The 19,551-nt window shown below is 46.6% G+C and overlaps 4 protein-coding genes across 6 annotated transcripts; 3 read left to right on the top strand and 1 right to left on the bottom strand.

Moving 5' to 3' along the window:
- The first annotated feature begins 188 nt into the window (after positions 1 to 188).
- LOC117892143 lies at positions 189 to 619 on the top strand. Its single transcript, XM_034798182.1, has 2 exons — positions 189 to 347; positions 432 to 619. Exons 1-2 carry the CDS (start codon positions 286 to 288, stop codon positions 526 to 528), a joined length of 159 nt encoding a protein of 52 aa, XP_034654073.1. The 5' UTR covers positions 189 to 285; the 3' UTR covers positions 529 to 619.
- LOC117892137 (mitochondrial intermediate peptidase) lies at positions 556 to 3,019 on the bottom strand. The gene is made up of 4 exons (XM_034798174.1): positions 2,768 to 3,019; positions 2,446 to 2,708; positions 2,112 to 2,378; positions 556 to 2,056 (listed from the first exon to the last, which is right to left on the bottom strand). The coding sequence occupies exons 1-4, from the start codon at positions 2,909 to 2,911 to the stop codon at positions 622 to 624; spliced, it is 2,109 nt and encodes a 702-aa protein (XP_034654065.1). The 5' UTR covers positions 2,912 to 3,019; the 3' UTR covers positions 556 to 621.
- A 121-nt stretch (positions 3,020 to 3,140) lies between these two features.
- Positions 3,141 to 4,357, top strand: LOC117892140 (hydroxysteroid dehydrogenase-like protein 2). Its single transcript, XM_034798178.1, has 4 exons — positions 3,141 to 3,294; positions 3,361 to 3,524; positions 3,589 to 3,802; positions 3,868 to 4,357. Exons 1-4 carry the CDS (start codon positions 3,281 to 3,283, stop codon positions 4,334 to 4,336), a joined length of 861 nt encoding a protein of 286 aa, XP_034654069.1. The 5' UTR covers positions 3,141 to 3,280; the 3' UTR covers positions 4,337 to 4,357.
- A 1,164-nt stretch (positions 4,358 to 5,521) lies between these two features.
- Positions 5,522 to 19,342, top strand: LOC117892141 (nuclear pore membrane glycoprotein 210). 3 transcript variants are annotated; one of them, XM_034798179.1, is made up of 10 exons: positions 5,522 to 5,544; positions 5,615 to 5,695; positions 5,745 to 6,208; positions 6,468 to 6,599; positions 6,696 to 6,895; positions 7,032 to 7,295; positions 8,033 to 8,158; positions 8,406 to 8,511; positions 11,584 to 11,658; positions 11,715 to 11,732. In XM_034798179.1, the coding sequence occupies exons 3-7, from the start codon at positions 6,079 to 6,081 to the stop codon at positions 8,156 to 8,158; spliced, it is 852 nt and encodes a 283-aa protein (XP_034654070.1). In that variant the 5' UTR covers positions 5,522 to 5,544; positions 5,615 to 5,695; positions 5,745 to 6,078; the 3' UTR covers positions 8,406 to 8,511; positions 11,584 to 11,658; positions 11,715 to 11,732. The 3 variants fall into 3 exon arrangements, with proteins under 3 accessions (XP_034654070.1, XP_034654072.1, XP_034654071.1); XM_034798181.1 differs by lacking the exons at positions 5,522 to 5,544; positions 5,615 to 5,695; positions 5,745 to 6,208; ... (2 more) ...; positions 7,032 to 7,295; positions 8,033 to 8,158 and adding exons at positions 12,000 to 12,146; positions 15,166 to 15,255; positions 16,473 to 16,592; ... (1 more) ...; positions 18,731 to 18,787; positions 18,893 to 19,342 and having other exon boundaries at positions 11,715 to 11,918; XM_034798180.1 differs by lacking the exons at positions 5,522 to 5,544; positions 5,615 to 5,695; positions 5,745 to 6,208; ... (2 more) ...; positions 7,032 to 7,295; positions 8,033 to 8,158 and adding an exon at positions 12,000 to 12,878 and having other exon boundaries at positions 11,715 to 11,918.
- The last annotated feature ends 209 nt before the right edge of the window (positions 19,343 to 19,551 follow it).

The following is a 19,551-nucleotide window of genomic DNA, read 5'->3' as shown; positions in this document are numbered from 1 at the left end:
ATATTTTCCCACGAGAATTATGAAATTTTAAGAATTTAAGCGAAGTTTAACTGCGAGAAATCGCGGTAATTTGTATTCATGTTAAGTGAAACGATTTATTTACAAGGAGAGTTTGAAAGCAGTGCTTATTTCAGGCTGTTCCCTTGTGTAAATATAGGGGGCTTTAGTGGGCTAAGTTCGTCCCACCACTCATGTTTTATGGTGGTATATCGGTATTCATTCATTCCTCGTGCAAAATATAGTAAAGTTTTGAGTTAATATTATTTTTTTAAAATCTTTATCAAAATGGTGAAGGCAGGAAATCCCCTAAACTTTGTTCGCAGCATATACAACAACGAGTTCCAATGGTGAGTGCCCAGAGACACCAGGAATACAATTCAGTAATTCTAGTAGGAAATTTTTACATAATCTAATCTGAATCCCTTTGGCAGGATGCTGGTGAAGAGCTACGCCCTCTTCTTTTTGGGTGTCCGTGTGGCCAAGGAGCTGGTGGGCCTGGAACTGATGCCGGCCGTGGGACCAGCGTAGACACAAACACGAAGACAAAACAAAACATTTAAGGCAGTTCAAGTTAACTAGTTTAATAAAAAGCGGGGAGAACGACTATGTAGTTACATTGGATTAGCTTCTGCTGACTATCAGTTCCTTGATCTTGGACTCGTCCGTGTCTATCTCGTGTATCAGACTATTGGCCAGCACGCTGGGCGTCATTTCGCGCTGCAGGAAGTTGGCCACCAGCTGCCGACTGGGCACGGCGCCTCCATGGGCCAGAATCTCCGCCCGGTACCTCTCTCCAGACTGCCTGTTGAAGGGATTACCCTCGAAGTAGGTCTGCCATATCCAGGAGGCAATCGTCTTCGATATGAGATAGGCGTAGTATTTCGCACCGTAGCCGACGAGGTGGGAGAAACGCAGTTGCCAGGCCGTGTTCTCCACATGGGGCAGTCCATAGTAGCGCTTCTGCACAGCCTTAAGAGTCTCCGTGGTGTTGCCGCCCTTCTGGGCCGTGTCCCCATGATACTCCTGATCCAGTGCCGAGTAGAAGACCTGCAGTTGTGTCTCGCTGGCCGCAAAGAGATGCTTTGAGGCGCACAGCCGCTGCAACATGTCCTCGGAGATGGGCTTGTGCGTCTGGAAGTGGCGGGCGAATGTGCGCAGCACGCGGGGGTCGCTGGCAAAGTACTCCATGAGAACACTGGGCACTTCCGCAAAGTCCGTGGCGCATCGAGTGCCCGTCACGTGCTGGTACTCGGTCCGCGCCAGCATCGAATGCATGGCATGGCCCATTTCGTGGAAGAGATTATCCACCCGAGCCGGCGACAGCAGAGTCGGTCCGGTCCATCGTGGTTGCGCCAGTCCCAGCATAACCACAACGATGGGCAGCTGGTAGGTTCCATCGGGCAGCCGCTTGCCTCCCTGGATGGTGAAATGGCAGTCCTGGTTGGGCTTGCCGCTCCGCTCGAAGAAGTCGCAGTATATGTAGCCGAGCAGACCCTCGCTCTCGTGCACCACGGCCAGCTTGTAGATGTCGCTGTGCCAGGACTCGCCCGGCTCCATCTCGCTGTTCTCCAGCCGGACACCGTACAGCGCTTGGAGGAGGTTGTCCAGACCCTCCATGCAGCCGCCAAGCGAGAAGTACGGGAGGAACTCATTGGCCTGCTCCTCAAGCGACTGTCGCTTTAGTTGCGTTGTAAAATAAGGCGTGTCCCAGACCTCCACCAGGGCATTGGGCTGGCCGCTCTCCTTGCGCTTCATCTGCGTCATGAGTGCAAAGTCTGCCTCGGCGCGCGGACGCAGTTGATCCGACAGCGTATCGATGAATTCGCGGACTAGTTCTGGCCGCTCCATTGTGCTGGCATTGAGCGCACGATGGGCGTATGTCTCGAAGCCACAGCTCCTGGCTAGTTCATGTCGACACAGCAGCAGATCCCTCAGCAGCTCCTCCTGGTTCTCGGACGGTTGCAAGTACAATCGGTAGGCGGCTTCTCGCATCTGAACGTTCTCTGCGTTGGTGCACAAGCCGGTGATGATGACATTCTCCCCAGAGGTGGGGAAACTGGTGGCGAAATTTCATGGTAATCATCGGTTGGTCAGATTCAATATGGACTCACTAGTTCCGGATGGACTCAGGGACATAGGAGCTCGGCAGCACGGAGGGCTGGGCAGCTCCGTTCATGAACTTCTGGCCGAGCTGCAGGATGTAGTCGTTGAGACGCACCACTCGAAGGCGTTCCGCTTCCGGCAGGTGAATTCCGCACTGTTCGAAGTCGAAGAGGAACAGTCTGGCCACGTGTCGATCCACCTCTGTGGTGGGCTTTAAGTCTCCCTGCTCCACCACCTTCTTCAGGGCCTGGTACAGTGGCTTGTGCGTGTTCAAGCTGCATTGAGAAACCATTTAGAGCGGGCTGTAGAGAGGTCTCTAGATGTGGTGTGGTTTAGACTCACCTCTCCACCACACCGCAAATGCTGATGGTGGCCTGCTCCGCCGCCTCCATGTACTTGTTTTTGGGATGGGCAATCCGTATGAACTCCGCCAGGTCGGCCACCTTGCACAGCGAGTCGGAGAGCTCGTCAAATATGTCCACCATTTTGCGCTGTCTTTGACTAGAGATCGCCTCTGCGATGAGATCCTGCGCCCTGTTCTCCACATTGTCCCTTAGCAAGTAGAAACCTTCGAAGGTGCGCAGCTCGGGCATCCGGAACAGGCCCTGTCCATGAACAATTTATAAAGATCAGTGCTCCCACGCTGATGGATTTCATGGCTCACCACATCGTCGCGGGTAAAGTTGATACGCTTCGACGGCGGCGCATTGAATGCCGTTGCCAGCGGTGACCAGGTGGACACTAGCTTCCGATGCTGCACCCGCATCCGCATCCGCATCAGAGTTGCGCTGCGACTCATATGTAACATGATGCTCTGATGTGCTGCTTGAATGTGGGCCAAGCCAATTGTTTACGGTCTTTATTTCGTTCGTGTTACATATCCCATCAGCTGTACCTACCAGGGCTGGCGACTCGACCTGTGCACCCAATACAATTTTGAACAAATAATTATCTAAAGCGACATATTGTTGAATATAATACAAATTTTAAAGCATGAGTCGGTGTGTTGAGCGGGTGGAACCCGACCTTTGGTCCCAGTTAAAGGGCATTTAATGCTTTGACTTGAGTGAATCTACTTTTACCAGTGAATTGCCTGTGATTAGGGTTGTCGCAATTTTGACTCACTAATCATTCGTTTACCAGAACCAAATACCATTCCTTCGCTAGCAGCGCAATCATGAAGAACAGTGGGTATGTCTGTACAATTCGATATGGGAGACAGAGCCATCGCCCAGCTAATCTCTGATAATCTATTAGCAAGCTGAGGGGTAAAACCTTATTCATTACCGGCGCATCCAGGGGAATCGGCAAGGCGATAGCCCTGAAGGCGGCTCGCGATGGGGCGAACATAGTGATCGCAGCCAAGACGGCGGAGGCACATCCCAAGCTACCTGGAACCATCTATACGGCGGCTGAAGAGAGTAAGTGAACTGGCCACCGCCATTTTCGAATGGAGTGGAGTTTGACCTTTGTATTCCGCACTAGTCGAGCGGGCTGGCGGGCGGGCGTTGGCCTGCGTTGTCGATGTGCGCGATGAGAAGCAAGTGCAGCAGGCTGTGGCGGCAGCGGTGGCCAAGTTCGGAGGCATCGATATTGTCATCAACAATGCCAGTGCCATATCCATCACCCCCACCCTCGACACGGACATGAAGCGCTACGACCTGATGCAGAACATCAACACTAGGGGGACGTTTCTAGTGTAAGTGGACTCGGGCCTATCTGTTGCTGGCCCCCAATTTAATTGCGTCCGATCAAACTTCACAGATCGAAGACCTGCTTGCCGCACCTGCTGAAGAGCGACAATCCGCACATACTGAACCTGTCGCCCCCGCTCAACATGAAGCCGAAGTGGTTCGGAAATCACGTTGCCTACACGATTGCCAAGTACGGAATGTCCATGTGTGTTCTCGGGATGTCGGAGGAGTTCCGTCATCAAGGCGTGGCGGTAAACGCGCTGTGGCCGCGCACAACCGTTCACACGGCGGCGGTGGAGATGCTCAGTGGTCCAGAGGGGGCTTTGTATTCCCGCAAACCCGACATAATGGCCGATGCTGCCTATGCAATTATTAGTCGCGATGCCAAGGACTACACTGGACATTTCTTTATTGACGATGAGGTTTTGCTGGATGTTGGAGTGAAGGATCTTGCAAAATATGCCTGCTATCCGGAGAATTTGCATAAGCTCGCTACGGATATTTTCTTGGACGATACAGGGCCTTTCGCTAAATTGTAGATTGCAAATATTTTAATGTTTTATATTGTATAAATGGGAAAATGGAAATAGCCAATTCCGGCTCTAAAGTGTATTATTATTATTATTTTTTTTTTTGATATTTAATCGCTACAGCGAAATTGGTTGGTCGCAGAGATGAGTCCGGATTGACCAGGTACTTGAGTTTTGTGTTGAATATTATAAAAAAGTTACTGAAAATTTTGAACTCAAAAAAGAGTTGTTTGCCGAACGAACACTGTTCAATTCGGGGCTTTTATCGCAAAGAAATATCGATATTTTTATGCCAGCTATCCTGCAAGTAGACGCTGGCATAGGAATATGTCTAACAACATCAATTAAATCTATTGTAAATTAAAAGCATTCGATCCAGAACTCGATCAATTCGGAAGAATTCAAGTTTTGTTCCCGCAAAATAAACATAATATATCGATATATCGATAAGTACAAATATTTCAACATCGCATCCCTAGCATTGCACAGTGCATTTCTTTTATTATTATTATTGTTGTGTTATTCTTTTCGCTAATTTCCGCATCGCATCACATTAAGTACGCGACGCAGCCAGCAAACCTGCTGCCAATTTTCAAAGATAAGCCATTACGATGTTCTTGTGAAATAACGCGTCTAGCATCTCGAATTGACAGCCAGCGTCGTATATTTCCTTTTGCTAATTTGCGCGGCACATATGTACATATGTAAGTTGATCGACGCTGTCAAATTAAACCACCCACGCGTACTCCTACCCATCTTCCAAGAGAAATCCATCAATTCCACTTTACAGGTGGACGAAAGAAATTGCTGCAAATGGTGAGTTGACCGGCACTTTAACCTTAAATTACTAACATGCAAAAAAATCTCGCAGGACGTCTTCCCGCTAAAACCCATATACGTGATGCCTGTGTACCATGGCTGGTCACAGTGCGGACTCTCGAGCGACGTCGCGACACGGCCATTGCGTTTGCCTGAACGTGCGGACTGCCACACGCCAGCTCTACCTGGAGGAGGCGCCATTCGTGTCCCCTGGAGCACCGCTCCAAGCTGATATATCCCAAGAGTCACGAGAACAACTTTGAGATCGAAATCGAGGTACAGGACGCCAAGAACGGTAGCTTGCTGTGGCTGGACTGGGAGTTTGCCGCAGGTGACGAGCTATACCATGTGGAAAACATTCCCCACACCAGCTATCCGAAGTGGAGCTCCTCCAGGGCGTCAATGTCACTTCCACCGAAATGCTTGTCCTCACGCTGAATGAAGTGTCACCCAAACTCCCGCACCAAGGGCACGGTGGTCCGCTACAATGAGAAGATGCTGGCCCAACAGGACATTTACGCGGAACGCCCTCCCTTTGGGGTCAAGAATGTAAGTGGAAATAGACACTTGGAGTTCCTGACTGACTTCTAGTACGCAGCTGAAAACTGGGAGTATTACCACGCCATTGATTGAGAACGAGATCAGGTTCCACACGGTGAACAGTAAGCAGCTGTCTATCTGGCCCCCAATTACAGAGAACGCATCCCCATTGCCCAAGGAAGCGGCTTCTTCGAAATGGAGCTCTCCGAGTCCGGTATCGTGAATGTGGTGCACGACGAGAAGGCTGGCAAATTATTGTTGACGCCGCTTCGTCTGGGCCAGAGACTGGCAAGGATGAAGTAGTATCGCAGGACACCATCGAGGTCCGTGTTGCTGCCTTGAAGGCTTTGCAAATCCGCACACCGCTCGTCCGCATTCGCAGTGGCGCCGTCATGCCCGCCACCCTATGGGGCCAGCCGGACTTCTCGCCCATGGTGCTGGGTACGCTGGAGGACTTGAGGACCACCTGGACAGTCAGTCAGCCGGATGTTGTGGAGATCTTCAATGTGTTTACCGCAGCGGGTGGGTTGTGTGTCTCAATAAGACTCAATACGTTTACGTTTACATTTACCGTGCCCCGATACGGCATTGAGGCCAAAAGATCTCAGCCCAATGTCCACCCAGTGCACGTAGAACGAACATCGAAATGTTCTCCGATGAGCCTGCATGGTTGAGCTCCAGTGCAGGAACAGATACGGAACATACATTTGTGTGTCGTCTGATCACTAGACTCTCTTTGTTGGTCCCACATTCTAACACTTTAATGTCGTTTCTTCCACAGGAATTGAGTACCAGAGTGGCGACCTAATCTCGGTTCGGGTGCTGGCATTGAATCCCGGCAAGGTCACAATCATAGCGTCTGTGAGTCTGGCAGATGGCACCAAGCTGCCCGCCACCAGCATGGAGCTAATTGGTAAGTGTCCATTTGGCTGAATCTCTCACTGCCTCACATTTCTCTAAGTCTAACTCTATCTGACAATGGCACCGCAAATTGAAAATGTTATCGCAGTTTTCGAAACACAGGAGCTGCTCGGAGCCAAGCCCATCAAAATGGACTCGATTCTGGCGGCGCCCCGCAGCACGCTTCAGCTAAAGTCCAGCATGGACGATGCGGTCTATAAGCTGGATGAGCAGAGCGGCGGCATTGTTAGCGTGACGCCAGATGGCATTGTCCACACAAAGGACACCGACGGCCGGGATCTGATAATTGTAAGTGTTTGTGTGTGTGTGTGCTGCTTGTGTACCCGTGCCACTCATGTGTGTGTGATTTGGTGTGCCAAAAACCAAAATCGGCTTATTTCGAAATTCCTAAATTGCTAAATTGCATTTCCTTTGTTGCGTTCAGGCCAAAACCGTGGACCAAAATCTGCCCATCGGCATTGAGGTGAAGAACGTGCAGTACATCCTGGTGTCCCTGTTGCCCCACATGAAATGCAAGAAGCTCGAGCACAAAATCCCGCGTGGCATGAACTTTCTGTTCGAAGTGTCGCTGCACGACAATCTAGGCAACGAGTTCTCGCACAACGTCGAGGACGCCAATGGGCTGCGCTACGATCTGGCCACCAAGGATGCGGTCGATGCTCAGATCGACAATAATCTGACAATTGCGGTGAGTATCCATTTCAGTGTCCAGCAGATGCTGTTCATTTATAGAACTTACATAAATCGGTTACGGGTGGGTTTTTTTTAAGTTTTATGGCAAACAAAACACAGAAAACTTTTCGCTTGTCATATTTGCTGGGCTGGGCTGTGCCTGGCCCTGCCCTGGAGAGATCAAGCGTGGCCGAGAAGGCAGAGCCAGAGACTAAAAGAAAGACTTTACTTTTGTGGTTTATATGTAAATTTCAACTTGAAGTTTTTCGGGGCAACTTATTTCAATTTCTATTTCTGTGTGCCACCACGCTCTGGCAGCAAAAAATCCTCTGCATTTTAATGCACTGTATAAAAGTAGAGCTCGAGTCAGAGACAGAGACACAGACAGAGCCGCTGCCTTGCCACCTGCGGAAGAGGATGAGTACGATGTGTACGGAGCTGCGCTAAAAATCTCAAAATCCGGCCGCATGGCACGTCGCCACGTAAAAATGCAGCACATGATGCTGCCCAGCGCTGGTCGGGCTGAGGCAGGCGGATTTTTGGTGCTTTTAAAAGTTGCGAGTGACCACATAGCAGAGAGACCACAAGAAGCAGCAACAACACATAATGAAAGCCCTGGACTCTGGAGGCATATTCCCTGTCCAGGGAAATTCCGGTCCCTACTCGCATTCGCATTAAATTCAAATGGCAGTCTTGAGTGCAACACATTATTAATTTTGAATACACACTCGACTCTCCCCACTTTACACACAGGAGCTGCTGCAATGGGAGACAAACAACATGATTTCCATCAGTTTAAAGGACACGACGGGCGTTAAGCATGCTGAGGACTATATCAAGCTGTCCGTGGTTGAGTCGAAGAACATCTACCCCAGCTAGGTGAGTTGGCTGTGCAGTTAATTGTGCAGCAGATGTAGCCACAGGATGTGTGCAGGATGAGCAGACAACTGGACAGAACACCTATTTTGTAATGCTAAACGTTTCTCATAATTCAATCCGATTACTTGTCTCTCCCCAACTGCATGCAAAACCCACAAATTCTCGACTGCTGCAACCGCATGCACATCACATGCACCGCGTCAACCTTCGCCTTTGACCAACCTTAAACCAACCATCGGATCCACAGACCATTTTCTCTGTGGGCGACATCATTTGCTTCGATTCACCGCTAACGTTGTCATCGATTTGGAGCAGCTCCAATGAGCAGATTGTGACGATTAATAAGCACACAGGTGAGTAGTTTGTACTCCCCTTTTCCCCCAGTTTGGAATGTCTCTTTTCTGACTTTGAATATGATTACGATTACGATTACGATTACGATTATGATTATGATTATGGGGATAACTATCTTAAATGGTCTGTTGAGTGTTAATTTGATGGCCAGAAAGTTCGGGATTTGGAATAGAGTTTTCATTGCTGCAAATTTATGCATGCCCTTACTGGCCGACTGTGGATTTTAGAGCGTTGTTTGCACAGTGCTGCACGCGCACAAATCCTGTAAATTGGCCTATATTTCACGTTCGATTTATTGATAACCCAATTAGGCTTATTTTCGTCTGGTTTAGGAACAACTAAGCCCCGAATAACAACCAGAGATAGAGAGAGAGAGAGGGAGAGAAAGCGAGATGCCCAAACCCGGCCATTCTCACTCTCTGGCAATAATTTGCATTAATTACTTGGCAATCGCGTTGACATTTCCATAGTTTTCCCATGGAATGCGACGAATTTGCAATTCCATTTGGGAAATGAAGAAGCGACATGGGTCGTAGAATTGCGGACTTTCAGTGGATCGCTTGAAATATAATAAAAATCTACTAAAAGCGAAAATTGAAAAACCTGAATTGTTAGCGTAATGGAAGTCTTTGAAGGATATTTGTGCAAGTTCATTGTTGGGATTATTGTGTCGAAGGAGGAATGTGTTTCCAATGATAGAACGGAATCACGTTCCCACGCCCCCATGGACAGATTTTTTAATGGGAGTACAGTGGCAGAGAAACAATCCCCTGGGCAAAATTTCCTTTGAGTTTAGTGCGAGATTCCTTTTTCTTTCTTTTGCTTGCTGGGGATCCTCATCACACAGTTGTCCTTAGGCCAGTGGCAGTGGCAGTGCTACTGCAGTCTTGCCGCAAACGCTCACAATTCTTGTTGAGCCATTGCCGGAATACGGGTAAACCCCTTGACAAAATTCCCGACGCAAGCCAGCTAAGCGTAATACATTATTCATGGAAGACAACTTTTACCCACGCAACAAACAAATGGAGAAGCGCAAAGGAAAATACAATTTTTCACACTTTTCACGTAGCAAGAAATAAGAAAAGAAAAGGTGGCAAAAGGCTGGCGAATTGGCAAACAGACGAACACCCAAACCAACCACAAACAAAATGGAGACATTTAACAGACACAAAACCAACACAACAAAATTTAAGCAGGCTGAGATGTGATTTTGGTGTGTGGCTTGTGTTGCTGTTTTCAATACTATTATTCTTAACTGGAGTTGCACTCAAGCATAAAGATAAAGAAGAATAACTTACCAGGTGAATAACTCGGAAAGTTTCTGCCAATAAAAAGTCCTTGATGTATCTTCTTGTTCTCGCAGGCCGAAGCACAGGCGGTAGTAGTTTGCTACCTCAAATGTACTTCTCATACAAAGTTTCAGCTATAAACGAGCCTGAAAAAAACCTTAAATTATATTAAGAGTGGCGTTTCTTCTGCTGAAAACATAGGAAAGCAAGACGAGACAGATGCACAGTGAATCCACCATGCCTTATATTCAGAATTGAAATCTGATTCTGAACTGTTGCCAAAAGTCTAAGCTGGCATTTTCTACGCTGTCGTATTTGTACAAAAGTGCTTTGAAAAATTGAATCATTACAATTTCATCATCTTTGGAGTTCCGCTGAGGCTACGCTCGCCTCGCCTTTCCTCGCTCAAATCATTAACTTGTTGACGGGGGAAACCCAAACTTTGCTTCGGGGCCAAATAAAAAGTTTGCTGAAGTTGAAATCGGATCAGGTTCCTCCCATTTAAGCATTGTTTGTTCAGTTACTTGAAGCTACCCGGTACTCGTAGCTGGTAAGGATGTATTGTACTCGTATTGTACTACTATGTATGTATGTATGGTTTGTAGGGAACAGACACGACAGGAGGAAGCTTTTTAGTCGTGTTGTGTCCTCTTGTCGGTATGGGCATCAGGATCCACATTTCGCATCTTTAAAAATGTCACACTTTAAACTAAAGAATGATATGGATTATTTCATTACATTTAACTACACTTGGTTTCGATTACAATAATTAAAAAATGCAATATTTGTAATGTATGTTCACCCTACTAATGCCCGAATTGAGTTCAGAGAAGGAGAGTCGAATGTAGGAGCATGTGTTTTACTTAAGCAAGGGTTTTCTCCGTTCTTCTCAGTCGCTGAACAATTTAAGTTTGATTTAAGTCGCCTGATGCTAGCTGTGTGCCTCTTTAATGCCTCTCGTTTTATGAGCCTTATTGAAAAGCGATTATTTATTTCCTTTTCAATTTTCAATTGACTATTTCGCCTTTGTTCAGGGAAGCGACACGAGATCCCCAAGCAATTTATACAGCCAATGTCCTCCACATCTGCAGATTAGTTTTAGTTTAAGTTGTTTTTGTTGTCGTTGCTTCTGTTGCTGTTGTCGTTGCTGTGTCGTTGGTGCGGAAAGGAGAACAAAAGTGCAAAATCAAAGCCCCCCGTCTTGTGTGTCTCGGGTAGAAGGCAGGAGGAAGGAGGCGGGTGTCCTGAGTGGGTAAATCCCCAAACAATTAGCCATCTGTTTTCAGGCTGTTGTTTAAAGTTGACTTCAATCAAACAATGAATAATAATCAGGCTGGAGCATGCACACACATGTATGTCCATAATGCCGCCCTGCCCCAAAGCTATGTATCATGTAGAAATGTGTTATTCCGGTGAACATTAATTTAAATTGGTTCCTTTTGTTTTGGCATTTGAATCCTTACTGCCACCTGCCACCTGCCACTGCCCCTTTATAGTTCTAGTCCTTAATATTATTTATGCCTCGTTGCAATGTACAACGTGCAACGTGCACTGCTCATTGGAGCATACTTGATAGAGAAAAACATTAATTATTGTCATAATTTGTGTTTCGCTTTGTCATTGCCCGCATGCTGAACCATCGCCACAAGCTGGGTGAAAAGATTGTTATCACCAGCGGCGATGAGGCCAACCGAGGGGGTTTCATCAAGTACGATCTGGAGGTGCGCGAGGAGGTGCCTGCTGCATATATAAACCCCTCTTACCTTTTATCTTGCCTTGCAGATTGTGTTTGCCAAACGACGTACAAATTCAGCGGCTCCGCTGTTCAGCTGCTGTTCCTAGAATCGCAGGAACCTGGTATGCATACCATACTCTCCTCAGAGTAACTCCTGCTAACGCTCTCTCATTCCCAGATCGCTGACAATGTGTTTGTGGATGTGTTCTCCTGCCGCCTGGTGGCCAAGAATGCACTTGGCCGGCACCTGCTGATGCTCTACAAGGCACAGCCCATGTTTGATGCCTTCAGCGGGCAGTGCAGCTGTCGGTTAGAGATGCTCTCTAGCTTCCTCGAGCTACTTGCCGTCGTCAAGACCAACGATGTCCTTTTAGAGCTGCAGGTGAGTGCTCGTTCTTTTTGTTTTTGGCAACACAGCAATTTACTCAAACTATTTCCAAACCCTCACTTCTGCTGTGCACAGGCGGCGATGCCCAGCGGCGTTTTGGATACCATGTCTCTGAAATTGGTGCCGGGCATTAATGTGATGCCCGAATCGGTGCAGGTGAGCGATTTGAAGCCACAGGAGCTGCACATTAGTGGGCTGGTCAAGGCACTGCACAAGCTGCAGGTGAGTGGGATGAAAGGAAGCAATGCCCTGCATGCATCGGGATGTTCAGAGAGGACGCACTTTGCTCTTATTTGCGAGACAATCATAAGTAGAAGTAGGAGGGGAGCCAAAGAGTCTCCCACTCGCACTCGCACTCGCACTCTGTGCGGTAATAAAATACAGGAAATTGCTTTACAATGTACTCCAGTGATGTTTCCAGCCACTGCCATCGCCAGTGGCACTGGCGGCTTCTTCAAAGTACAATATTATGTACGACAAGCGCTGAACGTGCTCTTCGAATTCAACGGAGCGAAGGGACAGACCAGCCGAATACTGTTCCATGAATTTAAAAGTTCCTGCTCATGAACTGTCTGTCCTTGGCGGCCAGGCAGCTGGGCAACCATCCATTGTTGCCACTGTTGTTGGGCCGCAAGAATCGCCGCAAGTTGTAGCTGGAGCAGCCACAGCGGCAAGAGACAAGACACTGGCACAAGAAGGAGCGGCAGCAATGCAATGTCAATGCAAGGCAGGCGCAGCCACAGGCAGCAGGCATCCAGGCCACATAAAGCCACCCTTCTCCACCCTTGAAAGACAGTGCAGAGCAGAGTCGAGTCGAGTCGTCTCGCCCTTGTCTGAAAAATGCAAAATGACAGCATTTTGCTTGACTTCCGTTTCCGGCTAGCTTGAGGCTTTATTTGCCCGGGCATTCAGTAAAATATTAGCTGCATTTGCAGCAACTCTAATTACAGTAAAGTGGCCATTTGAGATATTCAAGATAATTTGCATTTTCTGACAAGCCCGAGCGACAGCAACAGCAACAGCAACAGCAACTGCAGCATTAATGCAGCTGACTCTGGGAGTTTTGTGGCTTGAATGTAGCCTAGTGATCTGGCTGAGGGGTGCAGAGGGAGGGGCTGGCTGGTGGTGGTGATTGGCACTTGAATGCTCAGTTCGCCACTCAAAGAGCATCAACTGCAACTTGAATGTTTGTTCTGGAGTGGCCACTGGGAGTGGATGGGCGCTTAGCAGCTGTCATCGAGATGCAATGGCCATTGTCCGTTTGGGCATTTGGGTGGTGGTGGGTGCTCTGCATTGTTTGAGCTGTCTATGTTTTGTCCCTCTGTTTGTCTCTGGTGCAATTGAGCGTTTTATTGGTCCAGTACTCATCTGAGAATCGGGGGCATGCAACTCGCAAGTGCTCCGTCCATCCTTCCGTCCGTCCGTTCACTAATCCTGCTGTTCTCTCCTCCGCCACGACAGCGCTGATCGCTGATAAACACTGCTTTAAATGGTTTGGTCTTGATTATTATTAATTAATTATTTTTAAAGTTGATGCACCGGACAGGCAGCGTCATCAGCTTCGGCACACCCACACAGGAGACAGACCGCAGAAGACAAATTATGTGGCTGTCAATTTCAGTGCTCTCGGCACATTTTATTAAAATTCACATTCTCAAACAGACGACTGTGTGTGACCGCACTCCCCCACGCCCGGCATGCACTCGCTCACGCACTCAGATGCGTCGATGGGTTTAATAAAAAATACATTGGTCTGCATAATTTTAAATTAATTATTCAATATTCCCTTTCGTGTATTATCGATGGACTAATAAGGAGCTTTTTCGCCGAGTTCCGCAGTTGCTCTGGCTGTCGATATGCCGACACTTCCGTTTATTAACAATGTCGATATTTTTTCAAGTACTTATTATTATGCATTAATATAATATAAACGTGGCCCGTGCACGTGTGGATGTGCGGGGCTTGTTCCGATGTCAGCAGTTGTTCTCGATTCGCATCCGTTGCCGTAATAACTTATTTCACTTTTTGTTTTTTTTTGTTTTGTCTTTTCCTACCTATGCATTGTTGGGGACTCGAGGGCATATTGGAATGAGCATAATGAATAGCAAATGTACATATGCAAGTTTGCCATTTACAATCATCCAGGTCTCAATTCATCGAGTTCTCAATCATTGAAGGACATTGATGATGCATTAGTATTCACCCAATATGAAGTTGGGTCGTCTTCCATGTCACACGTCCTGGAAAATTGTTCCTCCCTTAATTAAAGTGTTGCATTTAAAGTTTTAATTAACACCAAATAACTTTTACCAATTGGCAATTAGTTCAAAGTAACAATAAATTTCAAAAATATTCCCATGATTTATGAGTTTTCTCGAAGTTCAGGGAATCCCAAAGTCGAGCCACTACTGACCCACTGAATGTTCTGCAAATTGAATAATTAATTTCAGATATTATTAATTCAAATTTAGCAGAAATGTACAAACAGATGCGTTTGTTTGTGAGAAAATAGATTAAAGTTCAGTTAGTGTAGCTTTGTATTTACTTTCTCTCTTGATTTGATGCCACAAAATGCTGCAAGAAGCTCAGATACTTGTTGATGAGCTTACTTTTTGCAAATGAAATTTGATTTAAATATTTATTCAAGGCTCGAATTGTAGTGCTGCCTGCCAGCAGCCTTTCATTGAGAGAGTTCAGAGTGTTGGGCAAATATTGTCAATTTCAAAAGATATTTGTCTGCTCTTTTGCCTAGCAGGTGGCAAAGTAACAGTTTTGAGATAGTCCGCCAATCGCCAGTCCCCCTGTCCGACTGTCCCCCGGTCATAGAGGACCTGTGCCTGCCTGAAACCGAATCCGTGTTCAACATGCAATTTATATTTCAAGTTTCAACCAAATGCACACAAAAGTGTGTTCTTTGTGCGTGACATTTATTTGAGATTTTATTTTTAATTAAATGATTTTGCAGCACATTCAGATATCAAAATTCATTTCAACACAATGCAATCCCACTCCCAGAGTTTTTATCAGAGGTCGTCCCGCCCACTCCTCTTTGCGTGGGATGCTAATGAGTGCCTTTTGAATTTCCTTGGAAGCTTTTAGCGTGGAAAGTGGGGAAAGGAAACATGTTGAATAGGAAACCATAATAAATAAATACACATATATCTTTTCTGCGCTCACACTCATGTTTAATCGATAATCTAAATTTAAATTAATAAAATAAATGAATTTAATCCATGGACAGGTCAAACCAGCGAACAGAAAACCCTTTTCTGTGGATATCCTTGACTCCTACGTACTAATCGAATCCCCGGTAACGGAGCAGTTCATTGAGGTAAGTACTATATCTTATGACTCCAGCCCTGACTCCAGCGCTGTTGAATCAGAATCTTTTATGGCAAAACAATAGACTGGGAGAGAGACTAAACGAATACATAGAAGTTCCCGTAAAGTATTGTGCCAAAGATACCAGATAACAGAATAAAGATTTAGTAATATTTCACTAAGAGAAAAAATGCTTAAACTTCGCTTGGGTATGTATGCCTGATCCTTGGGTGTTTTGGGCATATTCTTTTCGCGAAGTTGTAACAGGCAGAGCGAATGGGGCGGAGAAATGAAGTCAGACGCTAGAAGGGGAATGTCGTCATAGCTTCAAGAAAAATAAATCTGTGGCACAGCTATCAACATCTATAAAGGGTCCATGGCTCTTTCCTCAACGAGTGTCCGTTAGTCGGGGAATGGACTATACAATTCATACCATTCTGTTGTGTTTTGTTTGTGCTGCGTGTTTTCAATTTGGTACATTTTCGTGCTCCGCTTCGCTCTGTCTCTCTTGCAACTGGCAACAGTCGTGGTGTAGTAGTTGCAGCAGGGAAAAGCACAAATGTAAATAATTCGCTGCCACTCCATTGCCATGACCATTTCTCATTCGCTACCTGATGCCATTAGATAGTGCAAACACGTTGATAGCCAGCCGCGTATCAATTTGTTGTTGCGGAAACTTGTTTTCCCCTCCTTTGGTGGCGCCTCGAAGGGAAATACAAATGGTCTTTTCGGGGGAAGCACCCCGAGAACGGTCATTGCAACTGCCCGAACAAAAGGCAGAAGAAGCAGCAGGAGCAGCAAGAGCAACTGCAACAGCAAAAGCAATGGCAGCGGAATGACGTCTGTCTTGCTCAACCTTTGCCGAAATTACATAAATTTCTGCTCTTCTCGACCTATAAACGGTATCTGCAACCGTTTTGCCTATAAACAAAGGCAGAATCGTTAGCTTTGTGTCTGTGCCCCGGCTATTGTGGCATCCAACGCTGTGGGACACTGCACTGCCAATAAATTTTGGCCCATAAGTCGATGGAACGCTTGTTGGGTCATTCGGAGAGCAGCGAAAGTATCCTGCAGATGCTTCTGCCCGCATCGCCTGCAGCTTACTTCTGATACAGCATTTAAAGATGATTAGTAGTGGCCGTAGTGGATTGTAGTGGGATTGCACTGTGGGGTCAAGGATTAGCATTATGTCTGCTTATAATTCCGTTTGCTTATTTGTCATTACAGGTACCCATTGCGGGCAGCACCATGCTGGCCCAGAAGTGCACGGACCTCTGGTTTATCGTCTGGGTGAGAATATTGGCTTCCTCCTCACCCCGACTGTGATTGTAATCATCTCGATTTGGGGTGAGTATAACTAGATAATATTGTTAATTCTATTGACCAAGTAAATTATGCACAAAACTAAGTTCGGCCCGGACTGTCTTGGCTTTGTTAGAGCCGAAACATCATAAATCATAGGAAAGACTTGACTGAGACAGAACTTGGAGTCTGAAGTTTCTGTTGCTTTTGGTGCTGCTGCTGTTGTTGCGGTTGTTTGCAGTTAATCGCAAATTCCATGAATTTTTAATCAGCCCCTGGCTGGAGAAAACGGAAAAGGAAGAAGATCTTGAGTTGGAGCTAAGGGCCAGATAGAGCGTGGTATCCTTGAACGCTATTCTTGACGCAGACCTTTTCAGTGCTTACGCAACCTGTGCCCTGCGTTTGGGACATCGCTTGGTTAAACCTTGGCCATTTTCCTGCATTTTTACACGGGCAGCAGCAGCAGCAGACAGTGCGGCAACCGAGCTGAGTCTGGGGTCCGAAAGTTGTGGCAAAGTTTTCCCTTTTAGGACTCGCTCTTTTGCCATTTTTCAATGTATGTACTTCTGGCTTGTTTGCCCCAGCCCAGCACCGCGGGGCGTGCAGTGGGCGGGTTCTGATAGTTTTGTGTTATCGCTTCGAAAACACTTTACACCCAATAAAAAAGTGAGAAACACAACAAAACACAGCACAAGACAACAAAAAACCAAATAAAAAGAGTCATGGCTAACCAGCTTGGCTTGGCGCTTACCTTGTTCGCTTGCCAAACTCCCAAAACTGATAAGAAGTTTCGGTTCTGTTTGGCTTGGGACAGGACAGTCCTCCCACCCACACTCTGTGAGAGGGTGAGTAAACAACCGCAGCAAAGTAGGAGGGGCCGCATCAACAGCAACAGCAAAAGCAGACTACATCCTTGATTAATTGCATCTACCATGCATGGGGGTCCATAGAATGACGCTGCGCGTATATATCGCCAAAACTTTTATTTCTTTTTTTGCACGGCGTTATTCTTTTACTCACTCACCATCTCCCAACATCTCTCTCTCTCTCTTTCTCTCTTTCTCTCTTTCTCTCTGTCTCCATTGCAGTGTACATGGCTTGCTTCCAATCGCAGGGCGTCACGCAAGTCAACTCTGAGGGTAAGTTTAATTAATAATTTTGAGTGCGCACAGCCCCCGGGCTAGCAGCAGCAGCAGCAGCAGCGGCAGCGGCAGAAGTAGGAGCATCTGGAGGAGAAGTAGCTCCAGCTACTGGGGACGGAGGACATGCAGTCAGGCAGGCAGGCAGGCAGCAGCAGCCACGCACAACTTTGGCTACACTTCTCTATTAGTTTCAAGTTTTTAGTCATTTCGTGCATGAATACCAAAAAGTTTCGGGCAGCTCCAGCGATGGCCACCCGAGCGATAAAAGGCGCCGTCTTTGCACTATCATCATCATCAGCCGCGTTGGCAGCATTTACAGAATTTCTTATTTATGACTTGAACTTTGATTTTCAAGCATTTTTTCTGGTCGCGCCCATCGTGATGGAACTGCAGAGCGACCCACAGAAAGGCGCTGCCTGCTGATGCACCGGCTCAAAGCGCGCTAATCATCACTGGCAGCTCATTCAAACGCAAAGCATTCAATAGCGACCCCAAAGGATGCCGGTCGGAGATGCACTCTGTCCAGAAATCTATCTAATCTAGATATAATATTCTACAGTTCAAAGGTTTTCCTCTGGAAACCTTTGCGCTCGGGGGTCTGTTGCTTTTTGTCAGCTTTCTCCTCGACGGAAGGACCCTGCATTGCGCACTCTCGAATTACCTTAATTACGAAATTAGTCTAATTACTCAGGATTTCTCCCAGCCCTCACTCCCCCCATAATGAGGGGTTTGCGAGGTCAGTAAGTCGACCCACTCGCGTCCCGCGTCCAGTGGCTGCCCTGCACGTAATTTTCACACTAATTTTAATAGCTAAATTATTTGTTGTTCCGCCCAATGCTGGCAAAAATGCCCTATGCCGTCTTCTCCCATACACAAGGAACGAACAGGCTACAAGGACTAATTACATGCTTGGGTCTTGCTTAGGTCGGCACGAATGCGGGTATCGATGCTGCTCCCTAGGAGAAATGTGTCAGGGAAACCGGAATTAACCAGGAATTTTTGTTTTGCTTCCTAAGTTTTAAACCCCATTTTTCCTTACAGTTTTTCAGATGCAGAAATCCAAAAACAGTCCCACTGCAGGGCGAAGTTCATTTGACAGTAAGTTGGGATTAAGTTCCAAATAATTATTGATGCCATGAGCTGTGACATGCTTTTGATATTTTTTTCATACTCGCCATGTATTCGCCGGAATTATTCTCACAGCAGTCGAAGGGACCATTTGGACAACTCAATGGACTCGTAAGTTTACGTCAGTCCGCGGCTCAGCTCCGCAAACAGATTCAACAAATCGCCTGGTTTCAACTAACTTGAACTTAAAACGGAGTAAAGACATTGGCCTTGAAGTTTGAGAGGACTATTTATATTATTTTTATGTTATGTATATAAGCCTTGCTCAAACTTCAAGTTCAATATCAAGCCCCCTGTATGTCTAGAACAATACACGAAGTTTGGTGGAACTTTTTGGCGATTTCCGTTGCGTCTGTACCGTAAGTAAGTAGGTATAGAATGTATGTCTAGTCTGTAGTTAAGTTGAAGTGTAACATAGCCAAAGTGCAATGTATATTTTCCCTTTTAACACTTATCAGATCGTTAAGAAGCATTTATGTGTTAGAAATCCTAAACTAAGAGATTAAATAAAAGATGAACAGTGAAGTGTGCTCGTCTTTAAAGCAGGAATCAGCATTCAACGGGCTGCCTTTCGGGTAACCTTTCGCTACCCCACCGCTGAGATCTTCAGGACCAACGGCTGTCGGGCACGTGCAAAGGCACTTCAATTACTCTGCTGCTCTTCCACTTTCTCTCACCATCACACTATGTCTCTAAAGTGCCATCGGAGTACTCGAGAACAAATTTTTAAGCAT

This window comes from Drosophila subobscura, chromosome E (genome assembly GCF_008121235.1).
Source record: "Drosophila subobscura isolate 14011-0131.10 chromosome E, UCBerk_Dsub_1.0, whole genome shotgun sequence".
NCBI lineage: Eukaryota > Metazoa > Arthropoda > Insecta > Diptera > Drosophilidae > Drosophila > Drosophila subobscura.
Note: the sequence above shows the minus strand (reverse complement) of the source record. Positions and strands in the feature narration are given on the sequence as shown.